At 35.5% G+C, this 19944-nt stretch overlaps 1 protein-coding gene across 1 annotated transcript in view; it reads left to right on the top strand.

Annotated features, from left to right (window-relative positions):
• Positions 1-330: 330 nt before the first annotated feature.
• The window catches only part of LOC149077149 ((E3-independent) E2 ubiquitin-conjugating enzyme UBE2O), a 54215-nt gene continuing 34601 nt past the window's right edge, over positions 331-19944 (top strand). The window contains exons 1-7 of the mRNA XM_089244872.1: positions 331-623; positions 6402-6575; positions 14618-14715; positions 16049-16109; positions 17768-17920; positions 18033-18148; positions 19184-19530. Coding sequence (XP_089100998.1) covers positions 402-623; positions 6402-6575; positions 14618-14715; positions 16049-16109; positions 17768-17920; positions 18033-18148; positions 19184-19530 — 1171 coding nt within the window. The 5' untranslated portion in view covers positions 331-401. The remainder of the gene's footprint in view (positions 624-6401; positions 6576-14617; positions 14716-16048; positions 16110-17767; positions 17921-18032; positions 18149-19183; positions 19531-19944) is intronic.

Genomic DNA, 19944 nt, shown 5'->3' with positions numbered 1-19944 from the left:
GCACAGTTTGAGAACCCTTGTCTTAATAACAGTCGGGAGTGTAGCTCAGATGGTCGAGCGCTCGCTTGGCGTGCGAGAGGTACAGGGATCATTACCCGGCGCCTCCACACGACACTTTTCTCCAAGATGGTCTCACTGGGCGGTCAGCGGTCATGTCTGTCTGTCTTAATAACATTGTCCCGTATTTATCTGTGAAAAATATGGTCATATTAAGTATTATCACATTCTCTGCTTCTTATAGATACTCGGATAGATATGAAAAAATTAAAAATATCCAGCAGGGGGAAAAACAACAAGAAATTTTTTAAGACGCACTCGAGCTTTTCGATCGGTGATGCATCCTTAGCTGAGTTGCATCGGAATAACTGGAACTAGACGACCATCCAATTCCAATATCAAACATGGCTACCATCTGTAGGTTTTTTGACGAGGATGCAGTTTACAGAGTGAACAAGAAGAAATTTGTGGATGTTGGACTCGTCCTCGAGAACTCGGAGTTCTTGAGCAGTGACGAGGATGAGCCGGAGGACACGGATTGTCCCGAATGGCAGAGGATGAAGAGAGGCCATGTCAGGATCGCATGGCACCCCAATGGCAGGGAAGAGGTGCTCTCCGAGAAAAAGGTAAACAAAACCGCTGAAGGGCCGAGTAATCAATTAAAATGCTACCCTAGGAATTCTTAAATGTTGTTGTTTCCAATATGAAGGAATTCCCTTCAACTCCTAGTTTGATATTGCGTTGGGAATCGACTAGTTTTGGAGTTGAAGCATGCTGTCCTGAGATTTTGTTTATTTCGTTGATTAACACCCGAATACCATTAAAAAAAGAAAAAAAAATGTTTTGTGTTTTGATTGTATTTAAAGTTTCTAACCATGTTTTTATGAAATTTTAAATTTAATAACTACGTTTTTAGATTTCAGAGAAAATTATTGAACAAAATCACGTGACACGCACTCAGGAGTCCCCCCCCCCCCACAACGCATAATTCAGTAAGGAAAAAAACGTTTTGCAATGATAAAATGTATCACGTGCACGTGATTGCCAAATGTTGTGAAAGCTAAAAATATTTATATTTTTATGCAATTCACTTCCTAGGGAACAGTTTTGGAATAATCCCCCTCCCACTTGGCGATTTTTGGCGACTTTTTTTTATCCCCGCCGCTAGGAATATCCGGGAAAAAAATTCGCCAACATAGAAATGATAATGAAAACCAACAAGCATAATAATAAACTTGACACTTTCATAGCAACGTGCAGGGAACATTTCGTGGAATCAAATTTCTACTAATATAGATGTGCTCACTTTGGCTAAAGGACAGTTTACATGCGTTAGTGGGCCGTTCAGGCATTACGTCAGCAGGTTTTTGGCCATTGTTTACCCCCTTCTCCTCGTTTGTCATCAAAATTTTGTCAGCTCTGCCCCACTTCCTAAATGCATATTGGATCAGAGACGTACAGGGAGTGGGGGTCATGAACCCTCTGTGTCCCCCACTCCCAATGACATATAATGAATAATATTTTTTAAATTATTCGAAAGAAATTGCCTTTATTTGTTATCAATTTCTGTTTAATTCAGTGCTATTTGAAGGCGATAAGAACTCAAAGTTTCTCTTTAAAACATCCATTGTGAAGTGAAAAAGCAGTATAAGCGCCCTTCTTGGTGCAGAGTCTACTGTAACCCTGTGAGGAAGGAGAAAGGGAAGTAAAAAATTTTTTTCACCGCTATCTATATATTTTTCCCCCATCTTCCTTCCTTCACCGCACCACAATAATCCACGTTTGAAATAGAAATAATCCTTAGAGCACATACACATGAAATAATCCGAAATGCACACATTATAAATCGAAATAATCTGCACGGAATTTAATGGGTGGTAAACTCATACTACCAAATTAAAAAAAAAAAGTGTGAAATTAAAATCGCCAGAAAAATAAATTTTGCGTGGCTTGTAGCTACAAGTTACTAGGGTTGGCCCAACAGAAGCTATTTAACACAGTCAAGTATTTAAAAAAATCTGTGCTGAAACGCGACTGAGCAGAATATCCTGCAACAATGCGCGATGGAAGTGAAATGGCATGTAATTCAACAATGCATTAGCGCAGGAAATGTTTCGCCCAATCGCTAACATAGATGCTTGCGAATATGCTAATAAGACATAACAGGGAACGTAGTGAAATTTCTACCATAGATTCAATTTCGCTTTTGTCATGATGCCTCCCTCACCTCTGGATATAGATTAAAAAAAAAAAAAATGAATACCACAACACAATGTATATTGCAAATATATATTTTTGCGTACATATGCTATGTGTACAAAAAAAGATTTCAAACTACTTTATTAGTAACTACACCCGTAGGCCAAACTTCATTCGGCGTGGGCCTGCGGACCATGAATGGCTTCACTCCTCTGGCTGATAAAGGGGTCCCTGCCCCCGTACTGAAAATATTGGCTCTGTTTTCACCACAACCGTAAACATAGCAATATTATTTCACTAAGTAGAATTAAAGCCCTAGTAGACAAAGGCAGTGTAATCCATTTTAAGCAAGCAAGCACAACGAAAATAAACGTCCATGAGCCCGAGTTCACTCAATATTTGCCACCATCTCTATAATGCCTATACAGGGTGTCAGTGAACTGATAGGCCAAACGTTAAGGGAAGGTAAAATGCACATAAAGAAGTATCCAGCACATAAAGAATCGGGATACACACTTGACAAAGGGAAGAATGGTGTTTTGTACTTCTATAGAACTTCAGACTCAATATTGCTTCAGAAACATTGGACGGGTTAAAAAATTATATTTTTTCATCATAAATTGTGTATTTAGTCGGTTACCTGAGCTGAGTTCAGGCATGCTGATCTGCTATTCTGCCTCATCTTGAGTGTGGCCGCAAGTACTTAGAGAAATTTAACATGGTAGTGCTGGACATTAGCCATGCATGTTAATTTTATTCCCCAAAGCAGAATATTTTGAATTGTTCTGCAACGAGCCCTCTGCTGACTAGAAGTGTCTGCAGTAAAAATACATTTTTCTGTGGGTCCCAACTTCGAGGCGTGAATGTGAGCCAATCTCCCTGTTAAAAAGTCTCGCTGCAGAGAGCAAGAGGCCTACAATGCTATAATGATTCATTCATTACATTTCACTCACTATGAGTTGAGAATAAATTCATAGTTTAGAAATTTGATTGCAGATGGCAGCACTACACATAACAAGTATTGCACAGAAACAAACTTCATGGAAGGTTCACTATATGTACACACACATTCCAACATATACCAATTGGTTAGAAGTTCCGCACAGGAATATGGATGAGGTACATGCCTGGTGTAGTAGTAGTAAAAATTCCTACTGTAGTGTTTTCCACATTTAGAATTCCTCCAGATTGTTCTGCAGTTACACTGATTGTTCTGCAATGTATGTCACTGATTTCGGCTTATTCTACTTTAGGGATTTTAGGTCAACCCTAAGTTTATGGACTGAATTTGTTTCAGACGTCTGCTCTTAAATTGAAAAAAGATTCTTCTACAAAGATCAATGTTAAACAACTTAATCCATTCTTGAGATCCAGAAGCTCTTTATGTGAACTTTTGCAACGTTACTTTAAAAGCTTATAAACATATTGTAGAATCAATGTAAATCTTCAAACTAACACCCAAAAAATAACTTTAATATCAAAGTGATGAAATGTACCATATGTTTTGTATACAAATCCATGGTTTAATACCTCCGTTATTTCTTCTTTTGATTTTTTGATTCCTTCCTTTTTTTGAATAGAAAAAGAAGAAATCATTACGTAGCCATAGACTTCTAAAATTAAAATATGCTTTCCTTGAAAATTGCATGTTTGTAAGGCTTGCTTTTCGCCAACTTTTGTGTTCGTAAACCAAACAGTTTTTTGCTGTTCATGAACTGAACTGTTTGCAAATTAAACATATTGACTGTATTGTGTTAAAACACTTAAACCTTGAACTAGTATTTATTTGATGACTTGAACTAGTTAGATTTTTTTCAAAAGAAACTTCTAAATTATTAGCTTAAACATCATAATTTGCTGATATGAAATGAATAAAAAACCAGTAAAGTACATTTTTTCCCTGCATGTGTTAAAAAAAATAGCTTGATCATTTATTGCATTGTCATGTGATGGGTTGAAAATTATGACTATAATAATTTAAATAACTTACTTAGAATTTCACATTCAAAAATATTCTTCCTATGCCCCCATACATATACCAGGGTTACATCCCATGTCTGGGACACAGTGGGACACATTTTGTTCCAGACTCTGCCATGAAGCTGGGCTGGAAGAGATCTCGGCAACGGGATAAGTCTAGTGGCAAAGTTCTGGCATTCATTCATTCAGTGGGATGCATTTTGTTGCATAGCTTGTATTAATAGCTTATAATTCTATTAAGGATTATTCAATTACAACTATATAAACATGTTTCAAAAATAAGAGATAGAGGCAGGTTTGGCAAATTCCCCAAAGGTTCCCAACTATTGTTACATTCTGCCAAGTCTCCCAAATTTTCCGGGAGTCTCCTGAATTTTAGCTTCATCTGTCGACCTCCTGAAAAGTTCTTAAAATCTCCTAAATTTTTACAAAAACCACAAAAAATCCCTAATTGTCCCTAAAAATTCCCCACTTCATTTGAAAAGCATCCCTGCTTCTGAAAACAATCGCTAAAGCTGGGTTTTCCTAGGAGTCGAATTTCTGCGCCGTATGCAGCATGGAAACACTGATTGGTTAAAAACCCGAAATTCAAGATTTCTGACCAATCAGCGTTTTCATGTTGCTCACGGCGCAAGAACTCTACTCCTAGGAAAACCTGGCTTAAGGAATTTCTTGTGGGGCAAAGTCTTTTTGCCTCTGTTTTTTTTTTCTCTTTCAAAATGACGTCACACGTCGTAAATGGGAGAAGAGTGGGAAATTACTTTTTTTTAAGGAAGTTTTACAAACCCTTTGATGGTAACAAGAAGAGTTGTTCGCCTTATCATGCAGAGAAATAGCTTAGCAGCTAATAGTCCTGGATAATAATTGACGATCATAGTGACGCGATGTGGTCAAAACTTCCTCTTTTGTTAAAGTTATAGTCACTAGCATAAGAGATAATACTAAATACTCCTTTTATCAAGTCGCCTTAGTTGAAGTTACTTACGTGTGATAAGACATGAATACTGATAACGAAAAAAATATTTTATCAATTTTAAAGATGCTTTCCTTTAATAAAACATCCCAGAAAAGGGCCCACTTTTTCTTTTTGTACAAGTTGTGTTACGGACATAAACATCATCATGGTGGAAAGACTGACATCGCCCATGTGAAATAAAAAAAAAACCATCAAGCTGGTGTCACAAAAAGTCGGTGTTCTTCAAAAACTGACGCTTTCTTTCCTTCATCTTCAGATGATTTTTGGGTCATTCATGTAGAATGTTTGTTCACATCGTTTCTAATTGAACACAATATTTTTTTTAGATCACCATTGAAGTTTTGGCCTCCAACTTCACTTGTTTGTTTTTGAGTATGGAGAATTTATTCCCTATGCATTTACTTTTATGTGCGGAAAATCCCTATTTTATTTGGAAAAATCCCTTTTCTATTGGGGAGTGGTTTTAGTATAAAATATGAGTCCGCACGAAAATTTCCCTAGTTTTCATTTTCAAAAGTTGGCAGCTATGTTGTTGGTTTACAAAATTTTTCGTACGAATAGCCATCGAGATTCATGACTGAATGAAATTTATAGGTAAATAAAAAAAAATAGAGGATTATTCATGATTTTTTTCTGATAGATTGGTTCATAAATATCCGAGAAAAAAATAAATAAAAACTTCAAAAGTGGTCCACTGTGCCTCACCCTACCCTGTACAAGGACTTCTCTGTATTATATTTCTATCTCTGTCGAAAAACGGGGACAAACAGCGGGGAAAAAAATTTCCCTTTTTTTTTTCAATGCAAGGCAGTAAGGTGTTACGTGATTGAACTCGACTGCTCTTGGCAAGAGGTTGTATCCTCAAAACGGGATCTCTTCCCTGTCGATAAGATTCTGGCTTCCCTTGCAAACATCATAAATGAGGTGGGGGGGGGGGGGTTACCTTTTTTCAACAAATTTTTGAATTTCTAAAAGTGGGAAAAAAATGTAAATAGGCTGGATTGTTCAAATTGTGTCCTGTGTTTAGCATAATCCATGCAGTATGTTTTGAAGACTGGTAGAAAATTGTGGATTCATTTTGACAACTGTCATACAGTAAGAGTCTCAGAAATATAAATATAGATTTATACAAACACAAGGTCAAAACAATCAAAATGCCCATTGAAGTGGCTGAGAAAAAAATGCTGTAAACAAATATGGATGTCATATATTTCTAAAATACAGCAATTTATAAACACTATTTTTTTAGGTTCGTTTGTTTGACCGATCGTTGATGCCTGGTGATGTAGTGAGAAAACTAGTTAAAGGTAAAGATGCACAACTTGGGTACTGCAGAAACACGAGTGTCAAAGCCGCTGTTCAAGTTGTTGGTACCAAGCAAGTTGTCATTGGAGTAGACAGCAGCAATCTGTTCCAAATGGAGGTAAATATTTAACAACTAACAATAGTATGCCACATCTTTGCAGACACTGGTGGGACAAAAATATTCTTCCACAAAAGAGGGGGGGGGGTGACCATTAATCGATAATCAGGGGTTTGAAATGCATACTTTTATTATATATGAGGATAAATGATTATTTTTCCGTAAAATAGGGATGACCGTTAAGAGGGATTTTACTGTATTGAAAAAAAAACCCAAACATTTGAAATGCCTAAGACAGCGAATGAAGGATTTTATTATGAACCCACAAGCAATTTTTTACATTTCTTCAAATAACTTTTCCAAGTTGAAAAAAAAATTGAATCTCTGCTGCTGCAGCTATATTTTGGCAGCTGCGATAATACCTCATTGTGAGACCAGAATCAGGTGTGTCAGTTTTTTTTTTAAAACAAGGAGTAAGTTATAATTGGCCAGATTTTGTCTGTTGGTGGGATGGATTTGCAATCCTATCTGGGTGTTTTAGGGCATTGTTGTTTTTCTTCTGAGACCATTTATCTGAATAACTAACGATCTTGATTTCACACTACAGTAGAACCTTTTTATAATGGACATTCATGAGACTGAAGATTTTGTTTGCTAATAAGAAGTGTCCGTTAATGGATAACAAAATACATTGAGGCCTGTTGACGTAATTAAAAAAAAAAGTATCTGTTATATAACAGAGGTTGTGTTTGTGAGAGTTTTTTTTCATGGATAACTGCCATAATTTTTTTCATTTCTGGGCTTGGGGAATTCCAGGGGCCAGGCCACCATGATGACTAAAAAATTGGTGCTGAAGCTTAAAATTTTTCATGTCTGATTACTAACTTTGAGTCTGAGGAGAACGTAAAATTTTCTTATTTTCTACCGTCATGGAAAGGGGCTCCATAAAGTCCCATAACATTCAAGAAAATACTACTACTTTCAAGAAGTTCTGAGACTTATTTTATTATGGAAGAATGAATGCAGATAGAACTTGCTTATTTGGTGTTTCCTGAAAAGTAACTACCCTATGTAATTATGAATTTTTTTTTGGCCATTGTTCATACAAAGATGTAAATGTCGGTTGCAAGCCTTTCTTTGTCACATCCTCCAGTGCCTTCATCGCTGCTCGTTGCTTTGGAACCTGAGAATTGTTGCCCCTCAAGCAAATTCTTTATCCGAGAAAAATGTCACCTGGGGCGAGATAAAGGGATTAAGCTGCTAAGTGTTGAAGTATCGGAATGTGATGTTTTGACTGGTAATCTGACACCAGGAGGAGGGAACTGCGAGTCCTCAAACATATGCATGATTCTGTGAGACATAAGCGACCAGATCTTTGGAAAGCCAAGTTGTGCGTGCTACATCACGATAATGCACTAGCTCATAAGTCCATTCTGGTGTCAGATTACCTGTCAAAATGTCATGTTTCCATAGTTCTAAAATATTTATTTTCCCGATCTTGCGTCATAAAACTCTTTTTTCCTCGGGTAAAGAATTGACTTAACACTAGAAGGGCCAGACTATACGTTATACAGGGCTCCCACTCGTCCTACTTTTCCTACTTTTTGGTAAAATGTCCTACTTTTCCCACTTTTTTACCAAATCCTATCGACAAAATTTGTGAAATTAATTTTAATTGAGCAGGGAATCATAGATATATTGACAAATATTACAAATGTTGCAGAATGTAATTAATGATTCTACCAAAGCAGAAATTGTATTGTTTTTAAGGTTATTTGGGGGCTGTATGTGGACCATTTGGTTTATTAATTTTTCATTTGCTTAGTTTGAGGGTTCAACAAGTATAGTAGTCATTAAAACTTCTGTCTGGATGGAAAAAATAATTTTGTATTTATTACTTCATGATCTTGAACAGTAACTAACATTCATCATTCAAAATTATGGTGAAAATAGGTGAAACAACAGTTTGCATTTCAAAGCAGTTGGATACATAGGTCTATTCTAGGTTTGGTGATTCTGATGCTCCCGATAACATTCAGTTGTCTTCTGTATTTTTAAGGCATGTGAAGAGGCATAAACAATATTTACAATGCTCAGCAAAGAGCTAGAAATAGAAGTGCTTCATTTGTCAAAAATGATTACACTGGCATTGAACAGTAAAATGTGAACCAATCCCTTTAAAAAAGGATGGAGAACGCAGTAAAACTATCTGGTCCACCTTGCCTTATTTACATCGGATCTTGTAATTTACTTACTTTGCCACTGAAAGTGGTCTGGAAAGAGCATTCTTAAAAAACGTACGTTTTCAAAACTTGCTGTGCATTTTCGAAGAGAGTTGACAGACTGCACTTTGGAAGACTCCAAAAAAAGAATGTAATATATATGAGGAGAGACAGAAAAGAATTATCTGTGGTTTCTAGTACACTGTTTTGGCCAAAAATTGGTTTTGTAAGCAAGTCATTTGTCATTTTTGCTTTGGCTTGAGTCAATCTTATAGGATACTGAAATAGTGCTATAAAAAAAAGTTAGTTCAAAATTAAATTTTTTTTTTGGATTTTTTTGGTGGAAGCTGTGCTATTAGACACGTGACTTTGAGATCCTCTCCTGTAAAAAAAAAAAAAATCATGTTTCTCGATTCAAGTACACATTACTCTGGATCTATTAAAAAACCAAATTGAATAACTTTTTGTTTGTTTGTGTGGGTGTATAAAGAACATAATTTTGATTGCTTTATTTTAATGAGATTTTATGACTTCAAAGTTTAGAAGAGGTTGAAAATATAGGATTTTTTTGTGAAGTCTCATAGCCTTTATACTATAGTAAAATTTGCGTACACCGGCGGGACAAAAAAAATTTGTCTGTTAAAGAGGGGTGTCCCTTAATTAGGGATTTGAAATGCATACTTTAATCTTTTATTATACAAAATTATTAATTATTCATCCGTAAGAGAGAGAGGTGACAGCATCTGTGTGTGTGTGTGTGTGTGTGTGTGTGTGAGGAAGGTCCATTAAGAGGGGTTTTACTGTAATAATGTTTTTAAAATAATAAGTGATCGAAATGAAGCTCTTTATATATATATAAAATCTAGGTATGTCAACTCAGTGACGATAAACTTATACCCAAAGTTGGATAGTTTTCCATGGGTTTTTGGAACCTACTCCTCCCCCTTAAGGGGCAATGATTCTCATGCTCCAAAGAACTGCAGTGAGCAGCAACGAAGGCACTTGAGTATGTGAAAAAAAAATTCTTGCAATCCGTATTTACATCATTGTATGAACAAGGGCAAAAATGAATAATTGCACAAGGTAGTTACTTTGAAGGAAACACCAAATATAAAAACAGGCCCTATCTGTATATATATATATACATTCTTCCGTTATAAAATAAGTTCTAGAACTTTTCCACGTAGTAATGTATTATTTTGTATCTTTTTTTTCATATCAATTTGTTCCTGATAATTTAGCTGTGCCTGAATTTTTTTTTTCAATTTGTCAATCCATGGTTTAACTTGTGTGAAAAAATTTATGCACCTGCATATCATACCCAATTAATTTATAGTTCTTGTGCTTGGTTTATTTATAACGAAACCTTAACGTACATAAACTTTGAAATACTATGAGAGAGAGATTAAAAATACTGCATTAAGTAATGCTTAAAAATACGTTCCTGAGAATGAGTTATTTTAAAGCTTCATAATTATTTGATAGTTATAGTACTTTCTCATGTTACTTTTCTTGTTTATAACCAGGGTTCGTCGATATATATCAATCGATATATATATATAAAATGATATTTATTTTCAAAATATCATGATATCTGATATATTTGATATTTTCAATCAAAATACACATTAAATGTATCAATATGTATAATTGTATATTTTCATGATTTAAATATTAGTGAATTTACACACGAATTCTTCAAATTTTTCAATCAGTAAATAAATGGATTTCTTCAAAAATAGATGTCTTCACATGCAATCTGGAATTGTTTGATATTTTCAGGCTCATATTTTCGTTTGAGAATGGCTTGATATTTTCAGCTCTGAGAAGGATTTGATATTTTTTGCTCTCATTGATAATTTTTGTCGCACCATGGTCATTTTCTGCACACGAGGGCTAAATAGACCGAGACCTACAGTTTATTGCTGATTCCAAATAGCAGGCTTGTGTTTTTTATACTCATTTCTCGAGAGGTTGGTGTGCTAACCCCTCAATGGGGGGCTCCTTGTGGTAGCAATTTTTTCTGTGGTAATTTGCCATTTCTGTTTTACCCCGTGTCAGGAACGTTTTCTGACAAGGACGAACAGGGTATCGAACTCGCAACACCTCCAAACACCCTTTGGTACTTTAGGTGAGTATCTTATTGATCTGAGCTACTGCGTCCTGATATTTTCAGCTGAGAAGTGTTTGATATTTTTAGTCAAGAAGGGTTTGATATTTTTAGTCACGAAGGGTTTGATATTTTCATTTGAAAAGGGTTTGATATTCTTGTTTGACAAGGGTTTGATATTCTTGTTTGACAAGGGTTTGATATTTTCATTTGACAACGGTTTCATATTTTGTCTCGTATTATCATTTGGAAATGGTTTGATATTTTCAGTTGAAAATGATTTGATATTTGAACTGGAAATATCAAATCCTTCTCAAATGAGAATATCAAACCACTCTCAAAAACAAAATATCAAATCATTCTCATAATATGTAATATATATATGGCCAATGTCAGGGTGTTCCCCCCCTGATGGAGAGCTCTAGACATTAGCTATAACTTTTATCATTTTTGAATTCAATTAATTTATTTTTGAAATTTTCATTGTTCATATTTTTTTCTTTCTCTTTCCAGTTCACATGATTCGCTTTCAGTTCATATATATATATAAAAATGAAACTATAACAATATATATATATATATATATATATACATACACCAGGGTTTAAGCTAGATAAATTCTTTTCGCAAAAAAGCGAAAACGGGGAGAAAAGCTGTAGCGAAATGCTACAAAGCTAATGTAATGATTGATGGTTGGATGTCTACTCGTTCCGTACCTCCTGTATGCATTTTTGTGAAAGTGGCTACCACTTCTTTCGCATTCTAAGATCTCCTTTCGCATTTTGCGAAAAATGCCACCGTAGCTTAACCCCTGACATACACTGAAGAGCCAAAAAAACTGGTACACCTGCCTAATATTGTGTAGGGCCCCCACGAGCACACAGAAGTGCCACAACACGCGTGGCATGGACTCGACTAATGTTTGAAGTAGTGCTAGAGGTAATTGACACCATGAATCCTGCAGGGCTGTCCATAAATCCGTAGGAGTAAGAGGGGGTGGAGATCTGTTCTGAACAGCACATTGCAAGGCATCCCAGATATGTTCAATATCTTATGAACATGTTCATGTCTGGGGATTTTGGTGGCCAGCGGAAGTGTCTAAAGTTAGAAGAGTGTTCCTGGAGCCACTTTGTAGCAATTCTGGATGTGTGGGGTGTCGCATTGTCCTGCTGAAATTGCCCAAATCTGTCGGAATGCACAATGGACATGAATGGGTGCAGGTGATCAGACAGGATGCTTATATACCTGTCAGAGTCGTATCTAGACGTATCAGGGGTCCCATATCACGCCAACTGCACACGCCCCATACCATCACAGAGCCTCCACCAGCTTGAACAGTCCCCTGTTGACATGTAGGGTGCATGGATTCATGAGGTTGTCTCCATACCTGTACACGTCCATCAGCTCGAAGCAATTGGAACTGAGACTCGTGAGACCAGGCAACGTGTTTCCAGTCCTCAACAGTCCAATGTTGGTGTTGTCGGGCCCAGGCGAGGCATAAAGCTTTGTGTCGTGCAGTCATCAAGGGTACACGAGTGGGCCTTCGGCTCCGAAAGCCCATATCGATGATGTTTCGTTGAATGGTTCGCACGCTGACACTTGTTGATGGCCCAACATTGAAATCTGCAGCAATTTGCGGAAGGGTTGCACGTCTGTCACGTTTAATGATTCTCGTCAGTCGTCGTTGGTCCCGTTCTTGCATGATCTTTTTCCAGCCGCAGCGATGTCGTAGATTTAATTTTTTACCAGATTCCTGATATTCACGGTACACTCGCGAAAATCCAAATTTCATCGCTACCTCGGAGATGCTATGTCCCATCTCTCGTGCGTCGACTATAACACCACGTTCAAACTCACTTAAATCTCGATAACCTGGCATTGTAGCAGCAGTAACCGATCTAACAACTATGCCAGACACTTGTTGTGTTATATAGGCGTTGCCGACCGCAGCGCCATACTCTGATTGGTTCCATATCTCTTTATTTGCATACGCATACCTGTACCAGTTTCTTTGGCTCTTCAGTTTATATAATCTTATATATAAATGTGAAAGTATGTATGTATGTATGTATGCTCTTTATACAAATCTACAGTTTTAGACCAATCGTCGCCAGATTTTGCATATATACCAAACAGGTCCGGGATTGAACCGTAGGCTACTTTAAAAGTTCGTCAGAGCTGGGCAAATGCCCGAAATGGGCGAAAAACTGCCGGGCAACAATGGTTTTGGGGCCTCTACAATCACTTTCGGAACGTTTACTTTGGTTACCGTGGTTCCCAACAATGCGTTTCAGACGTGTATATATGCCACAATGGGGTTTGTCACACCTTCAATTCTGTTATTATAACAGTTTATTCCTTTATAACGGTTTGTCACTTTTCCAATCCTCCCAGTAATTGAAGAAAACCCGGGAAGCGCCGGGTATTTCAGCTAGCCTATATACAGGGTGTTCTGTAAGTGATAATGCTGCCTTTATCTTATCAACCGCCCATCGTATAGGTATAGTTTCAATTTAAAAAACTCTGGCACAAAGTTAACACTCTGGTACGAAGTTAAAAAGTTATCATTATCCACCAACATGCGAGTTCAACTGCAAAATGACTCAGCACTGCTATAATTTTCACATCAGTTGATCAAACTTGGCAATGGAAGAATTCCCGTAGACTCAAGCACTGACTCATTTCGTTCCCAAATGGATTCTGCCAGTTGTTAAATTCAGTTCAAGAACTTGCAGACAAAGTCTTCCCAAACATTCAACAAAATCGCCGAAACCATGAGTGGCTTTGTGAGAGAGCGATTCTGGCACCGAAAAATGACAGTGTGAACAAAATCAACGAAAAAATCCTAAAAATTATTCCGGGAGACTCCACATCTTACAAATCGGTTGACACTGTCACAGACACAGCGCAGACAGTGCTGTATCTGTGGATATTCCGGGTGTGCCACCACACAACTTGACCCTCAAAGTCGGAGCAACTATAATGCTTTTAAAAAATTTGGAGACACAGATACTCTGCAATGGCAACAGACTCTGCGTGAAGAAATTGCATACTTACATGATTGAAGCAACGATTCTAACTGGATGTGCTGGAGGAGAAGACGTCTTCATTCCACATACCCCAATTATCACTGAAGAAATGCCATTCACTTTCAAGCGATTAGTTCCCGATTCATTTAGCTTTTACCATGACAATCAACAAAGCACAAGGCCAGTTGTTAGTAATGGCAGGTATCAACCTACTTGAGCCCAGCTTTACGTCGCCTGTTCGTGTGTTGGTAATCCTAAAACTTTGTGCATCTACACACCAGATGGGAAAACAAAAAATATTGTGTATCCACAAGCAATTGCCTGAAGTTTTTAATTAAAATATTTAAAAATGAAAGTAATTTTTTCTTACTTGATGCAGAAATTTTTTTGATTAAGAAATAATTATTAAGCTATACATATATGCATTTTTTACGGGGCGGGCAACGTCGCCGGGTATCAGCTAGTTAGATATACACATGAAAATATAAGATGTGAGGGCAAGAGATGAAGTTTAAAATATTTTATTAATAAACAGCAAAAGAAGTGTTCATATGAAGTGAAATGTTCTTTTTTTTAATTTATGTCATGCTTAAAACATTTATAATAAATAAACAGTAGTTTCACCATTTTATCAAAAATATCGGATATTTTCAAAATGTGATATTTACGAACCCTGTTTATAACATTTGAATCAGAGAGCTGCTTCTCTTATAATTACGCATGAATGTGTGTGTGCCCTAGGAATTTCAAGCAGACGTTGCAGTGTTTCGAAATTCGTGGGTGGGTATGGTGAAGGCTGTCAAGTCTGATTTGACCTTGGTTTTTCCTGATGGTTCCAGGTAAAGAAATTTTTCTTTCTTTACTCTCAGCTTGTTACAGCTTATCTTTATTGGTCATTGCTTTTCAGTCCATCTCAGAAGTGTATCTTTATAAATGAAACAATCAATTGCTGAATTCTGAACAATATGCAAATTGGGTGGCCACTTTGTAAACACTAGACTTTGTACTTGGACTGTGACATATGTATAGTTGAAAGTTGAGCATTAGCTTTTGTAAGCCATTTTTCTCAAAATTCAATGAAAAAATATAAATCGCGATAAAACATCATTGAATAAAAAATCAATATAAAGAATAAAGTGAATGTTATATATGCCAAGGAGAGATAGAATCACATATTTAAGTTAAACAACAATTTCTTTTTTGTGAACCATCATGAATTGACATACCTACATGCAGCCAATTGTCCATCGGATGGAGGTGATTTGTTTTATCCAAAAATTCACCGTATAGTGCAGGGGGTGGTAAACAGCTGGCCAAATTTAACCCATTAAAGACAACTTTGATTTTTATAAAGCAAAAAACACTGAGTGGAAATACTCCCACCATTCATTGGCGAAGAAAACAATTAAAATGTCGAATGGTACTGTGTGGCCTGCAAGGTGAATTTGTGCGGCCGTGATTAGGTAAAAATACTGTGTATTAAATTTATTTTCAGATAATTATTTGAGCTATTACATCTTATTTTGATATCACATATTTACACACACATGTTGGATAATCAATACCATCCTATCCACATGATTGGCTTTTGGAATGCTTTCATCCCTCCTCTCATAGTCTACTGGTTCGTGAATCATTTCCTTGACCATCTATTTGACCCATGGGACCCCTACCAGTTGCCAAATCAGGGGTAAGAAAAAAATAATTGCAGAAAATTAAAAAAAAAAAAGTTGGTAAAATTCAAACTATGGATGCAGTTAAATGGAATAATTTGCTGAAGAAAATAAATTTTGGATGTATTGTATCTAACTTGAAACACAACAAAATAAACATTGAATATGCACACATTTATGAAGTGCAACCTAGAGTAAAATTTTCAATGACTAAATTGCCATATTTCACCATATTACTTATTTCGCGGGGAAAAGTATGCAAGTTTTCTACGTTATTTTACTGGTTCGGCTTATACACAGGTGTGTTTTCTTTGGTGCGGCCTGTGACGCTATATCTGACCATTATGTTGGCTCTCGAACAGTGAGAAGTTGGCCACCTCTACTACTGCGTGTGATTATGTTCATAGAAATTTTAAACTCTGCCAAAGAAACTTTTTTAAAATTTTCTGATTTATACTACAATGAATTCATTCAGAAATTTCTTCTATTTATTTTATAGATGTGTCATGTCTGATTTGGATGCTCTGGATATGGACGATATTTTAGATAAGCGAGAGAGGGTAGGTGTTTATCAGTTTTTACATGCATTCAATCATTTTATTTAAACTTTTTCATTGAACATCTTTTGAATTAAAAAAACATTTTTTTTTCCAAAACAAATTTGATAATTTTAAATTTATGGCAGAACTTTGTATTTCATGAGCATGAAGTAGTTGCACACAATTCTGTTAGTGGTTTTGCCCATTTAGCCAAGTAGTTTACCTAGCAGAATAATTTATACTCAATGAGTTTTGCTTATTACCACCTATGGAAAAATAACAATCATCACTTTTGGAATTTATAATTTACTCTCAAACGCTTGACCAGTGGAGATTGACAAGTTGAAAGTTATAGTCTCATACTATCAAGTTATAAGTAGATATATTACGATAAATGTGAACAATCCAGTGATTATGCATAAGCAATGATAATTTCTTCAAGTTTGATAAATATTGTGAATTTATCACATTTACCAGTGACTATGCATGATTCTCTGCTCATATTAATAGAGATGACAAATCATCAATGAATTACATAAATTTACCAGATATTATTCTCAAACTTGGGTTTGAATGGTGAATTCGATTGGTAAGGTTGGTTTATGGTTTGTAGGCCTACATGTTGATAAATATGAAGAAAGCCAACATTAAAAAGATTTATTAAGAATTTTATTTTTCTATCTTCTTCACATTTATCTTTAAGATTTTATGGCCAAATGTGTGTATTGTACGTATCACATACGGGCAAAACTGATAAATGCATGAATTAAACTTATATTTCCATGATATGATTTCTTCCATATTTATTAAGCTTACTCATTTGGAAATTATGCGTAATCGCCAGTAAAATCTATAAATGCAGTGAAATTTATTGAACTTACCATGGCTAATATGAATAATAATTAGCAATTATGTATAGATATGGATTTATCATATTTACCTACAGTGGATTCTGCTTATAACATCATTTAAAACCTTTCCCACTTAGTATGACTCATTTTCATAGTCCCAACTCTTACTAATACTCATCAAGATTTCTTGTTCAAAGCATTTTCCCGCTTGCAATGTTTTTTTTTTTCACAATAGTTTTTTGAAAAACATAAGTGGGATTCACTTATAGGCCTACGTAACTGTTGAATTATTATAATTGACTGATTTGATTTCATTTTTTGTAAAATAATGCTGAGTATTTTGAGGATTTGTCATATAAAAACCCTTCAGTCAGACTTCAGTGTAATGTCAGACCTGTAGATTAAATTAAAAAAAAAAATCCTAAGATGGTAAACCTGATAACCAGCAAATCAAAATCACTGATTATGCTAGCTGAGACCTTTGAAAACTGATGTTATAAGCAGAGTGCTGTTAGAAATGACTGATTTTACATCAGGGTATGTATGATACACAGTAATGTAGGTCAAATGTCTGATTTGTGAAGCTGTTATTGTATCTAATGTTACAATACTGTAACATGTAGCTTCAACAACTGTGCTGGGTGCCCTCTTTTTTTTTTAGGAATTATATTTAGTTAATGTCTGAGTTATAGAATTTTGATTAGTTGTGTGGAAAAAAAGTCTCTTTCAGTTCCATATACCATACTCAAACAAGGTAATGGTGAAAATAAAAAAATTGTCCATGCATCCCTGTTTTAATAACCGTTTTACTTTTCTTTCAATTTCTAGTCATCAGAGTTTAAAAAATTCAGTTTCTATCCCGGGCAACAACTTTATGGTCCACCCTATTGTTTTGAGGATGTCAAGTGGCTGAATCTGAATACAACATCAGAGGAAGCACTAAAGAATTTATCAAGGAGTATCCGGGTTACAGTTGAAAGCGTGAGATATCTTTTTGGATGTTTCTGTTTATCTTTGTTTTTATATTATTTTTCAAAAGTGCTTATATGAATTTGATTATTCAATTTTACTTTTGTGTATGTTTATGTCTTAGGTGAAAGTAGTGTCACTTGGTGTTCAGTGGGTTTGTAGGGCTTACCGTGAAGAAGCAAAATGTGAAGGCGATGTTGAACAACCCAAGTACCTGATAATGGGGGATGATCTGAAATCGTAAGTTTTTCCCAGCAATGTCTGAGTATGATTCGGTTGAAAAAAAATTACATGTAGAGTGAGACCTTGGTAAGTCATCACACCCTGGTTAAGTCATCATTTTGCTTCAGTCTCATCCAGCTTCTATAGGCAATGTTATTTAACCCCTGGTCACTCATCACTAATTTTGGTTCTCACTGTGGAAAAGTTTGAGAGAGAGGAATAGATTTTTCAATTTCTTCCTTTGAAAAAAAAAAAGTTTAACAACACTGTTATATGCTTAAAAGTGACCATAAAAGCCATTGTATATCAAAATGGAACAGCTCAAATAAAGAAAATGACCCAGAAGTTCATTTTCCAACTAAAAAAACCAAAGTTCTTAAAGCGTTAAAGACTGTTCAAGCTGGACCTAATTCCTGCATGGGCTCCCATTAATTTGGGGCTTCAAATTTAAACAAAATATCTTTTCTGATCAACCAGACATTTTTGCCCCAGTTGAGAAGACTGTCTAATGTCTGTTTTGCCTTGTTAAGGGATCTCCTCCTTAGGTCAAAATTTGGTCTCGTGTACCTCATATTTGTACCATGAACTACTTATAAGAAATTCAAAATCACTGAAATTAAATGTCATGTACATATGAAATTAATGTGCATTGGTTATGTTGTAGAGAAATTCTAACTATTCTAACATTAGCTTTGATCAGTATACAGTGAAAAATACTGGTATGCAGTTTACCTGTGTAGTCAACTATAATACAGTATTGAGTATTAAATGCTTAAAAAGTTCAAAAATTCATTTTTTTTCTTCTATTATCCATAAATCTTAATATTGTAGCTTTAATTTATATTTTGATGAATGATGCATTATTTGAATAACGATATAACAATATATAATAGCAATATTTTATACGATATACAAAGTATTGAGCATTGAAGCTGACAGCACATTGCTTAAGCCATCACTCTGCTTAAGCCATAATAATTCCTTGATAACTCGAGTGACAACTTATTGAGGCCATTTGATTTGTCATGAAAATATATATTTTTCACTTTACAGAATCAAGATGATGAACATATTTGAACCGTGTACTCTTCAGATCGGTGATAGAAACTATCTTGTGATAAAGGACAGCTACAGAATAATATCCTTGAATGACTGGCGAAGTGAGATGGCTGCGCTCTTAAAATCATCGGACAATTTTTCTGATATTCCCATTTCTAAGCCAAAACCGTCCTCGGAAAAACAACAGGGTGCAGGTGATGAGGATATGGCTGCTATGTGCAATGGAATAGAAGGTAGTGATTCTGAATTCGAAGACATTGATGATGATAACGATGATGGAATATATTCAGATTCCACGTCTGTAACTAGTCATTCCGCTTCATCAGTTGACAGAAGTAAAGGTGAGTGATATACATGAACAAAAACCATCATTTATCTTTGTCTGATTTGATGTATACATATTTTATTCAATTGTTTCCCACTTTATGAAATTCTTTTGTATCAGCTATAATACAAGGTTATCAGGAAGTCACGTGACTGGAGTCAAAATATTTTAATACAAAATACTAAAATGAATAGAACTACAAACATAAATTAAAAAATGGGATATCCTTGGAAACAAAAATGGCAATTTTGAATGTTGTCACACATGTTCAAACTATGATCCTTTTTTTTTGAATGCATGTACATATATTAATTTGAGGATACTTTTCTCTCAAAAATGTACGAACACATTTTTTTTAACCACTCCCTGAATGCTTACTTTGAGTTCATTAATGGTGTGTGGGTTGTTCACATGATCATGTGCTTTTAGG

Source organism: Pholcus phalangioides, unplaced genomic scaffold, assembly GCF_987345545.1.
Source record: "Pholcus phalangioides strain wild (caught in Gottingen) unplaced genomic scaffold, Ppha-v1.0 ptg000015l_1, whole genome shotgun sequence".
Classification (NCBI taxonomy): Eukaryota; Metazoa; Arthropoda; class Arachnida; order Araneae; family Pholcidae; genus Pholcus; species Pholcus phalangioides.
The sequence above is the reverse complement of the archived record's forward strand: the minus strand, read 5'-3'. Positions and strand labels throughout refer to the sequence as shown.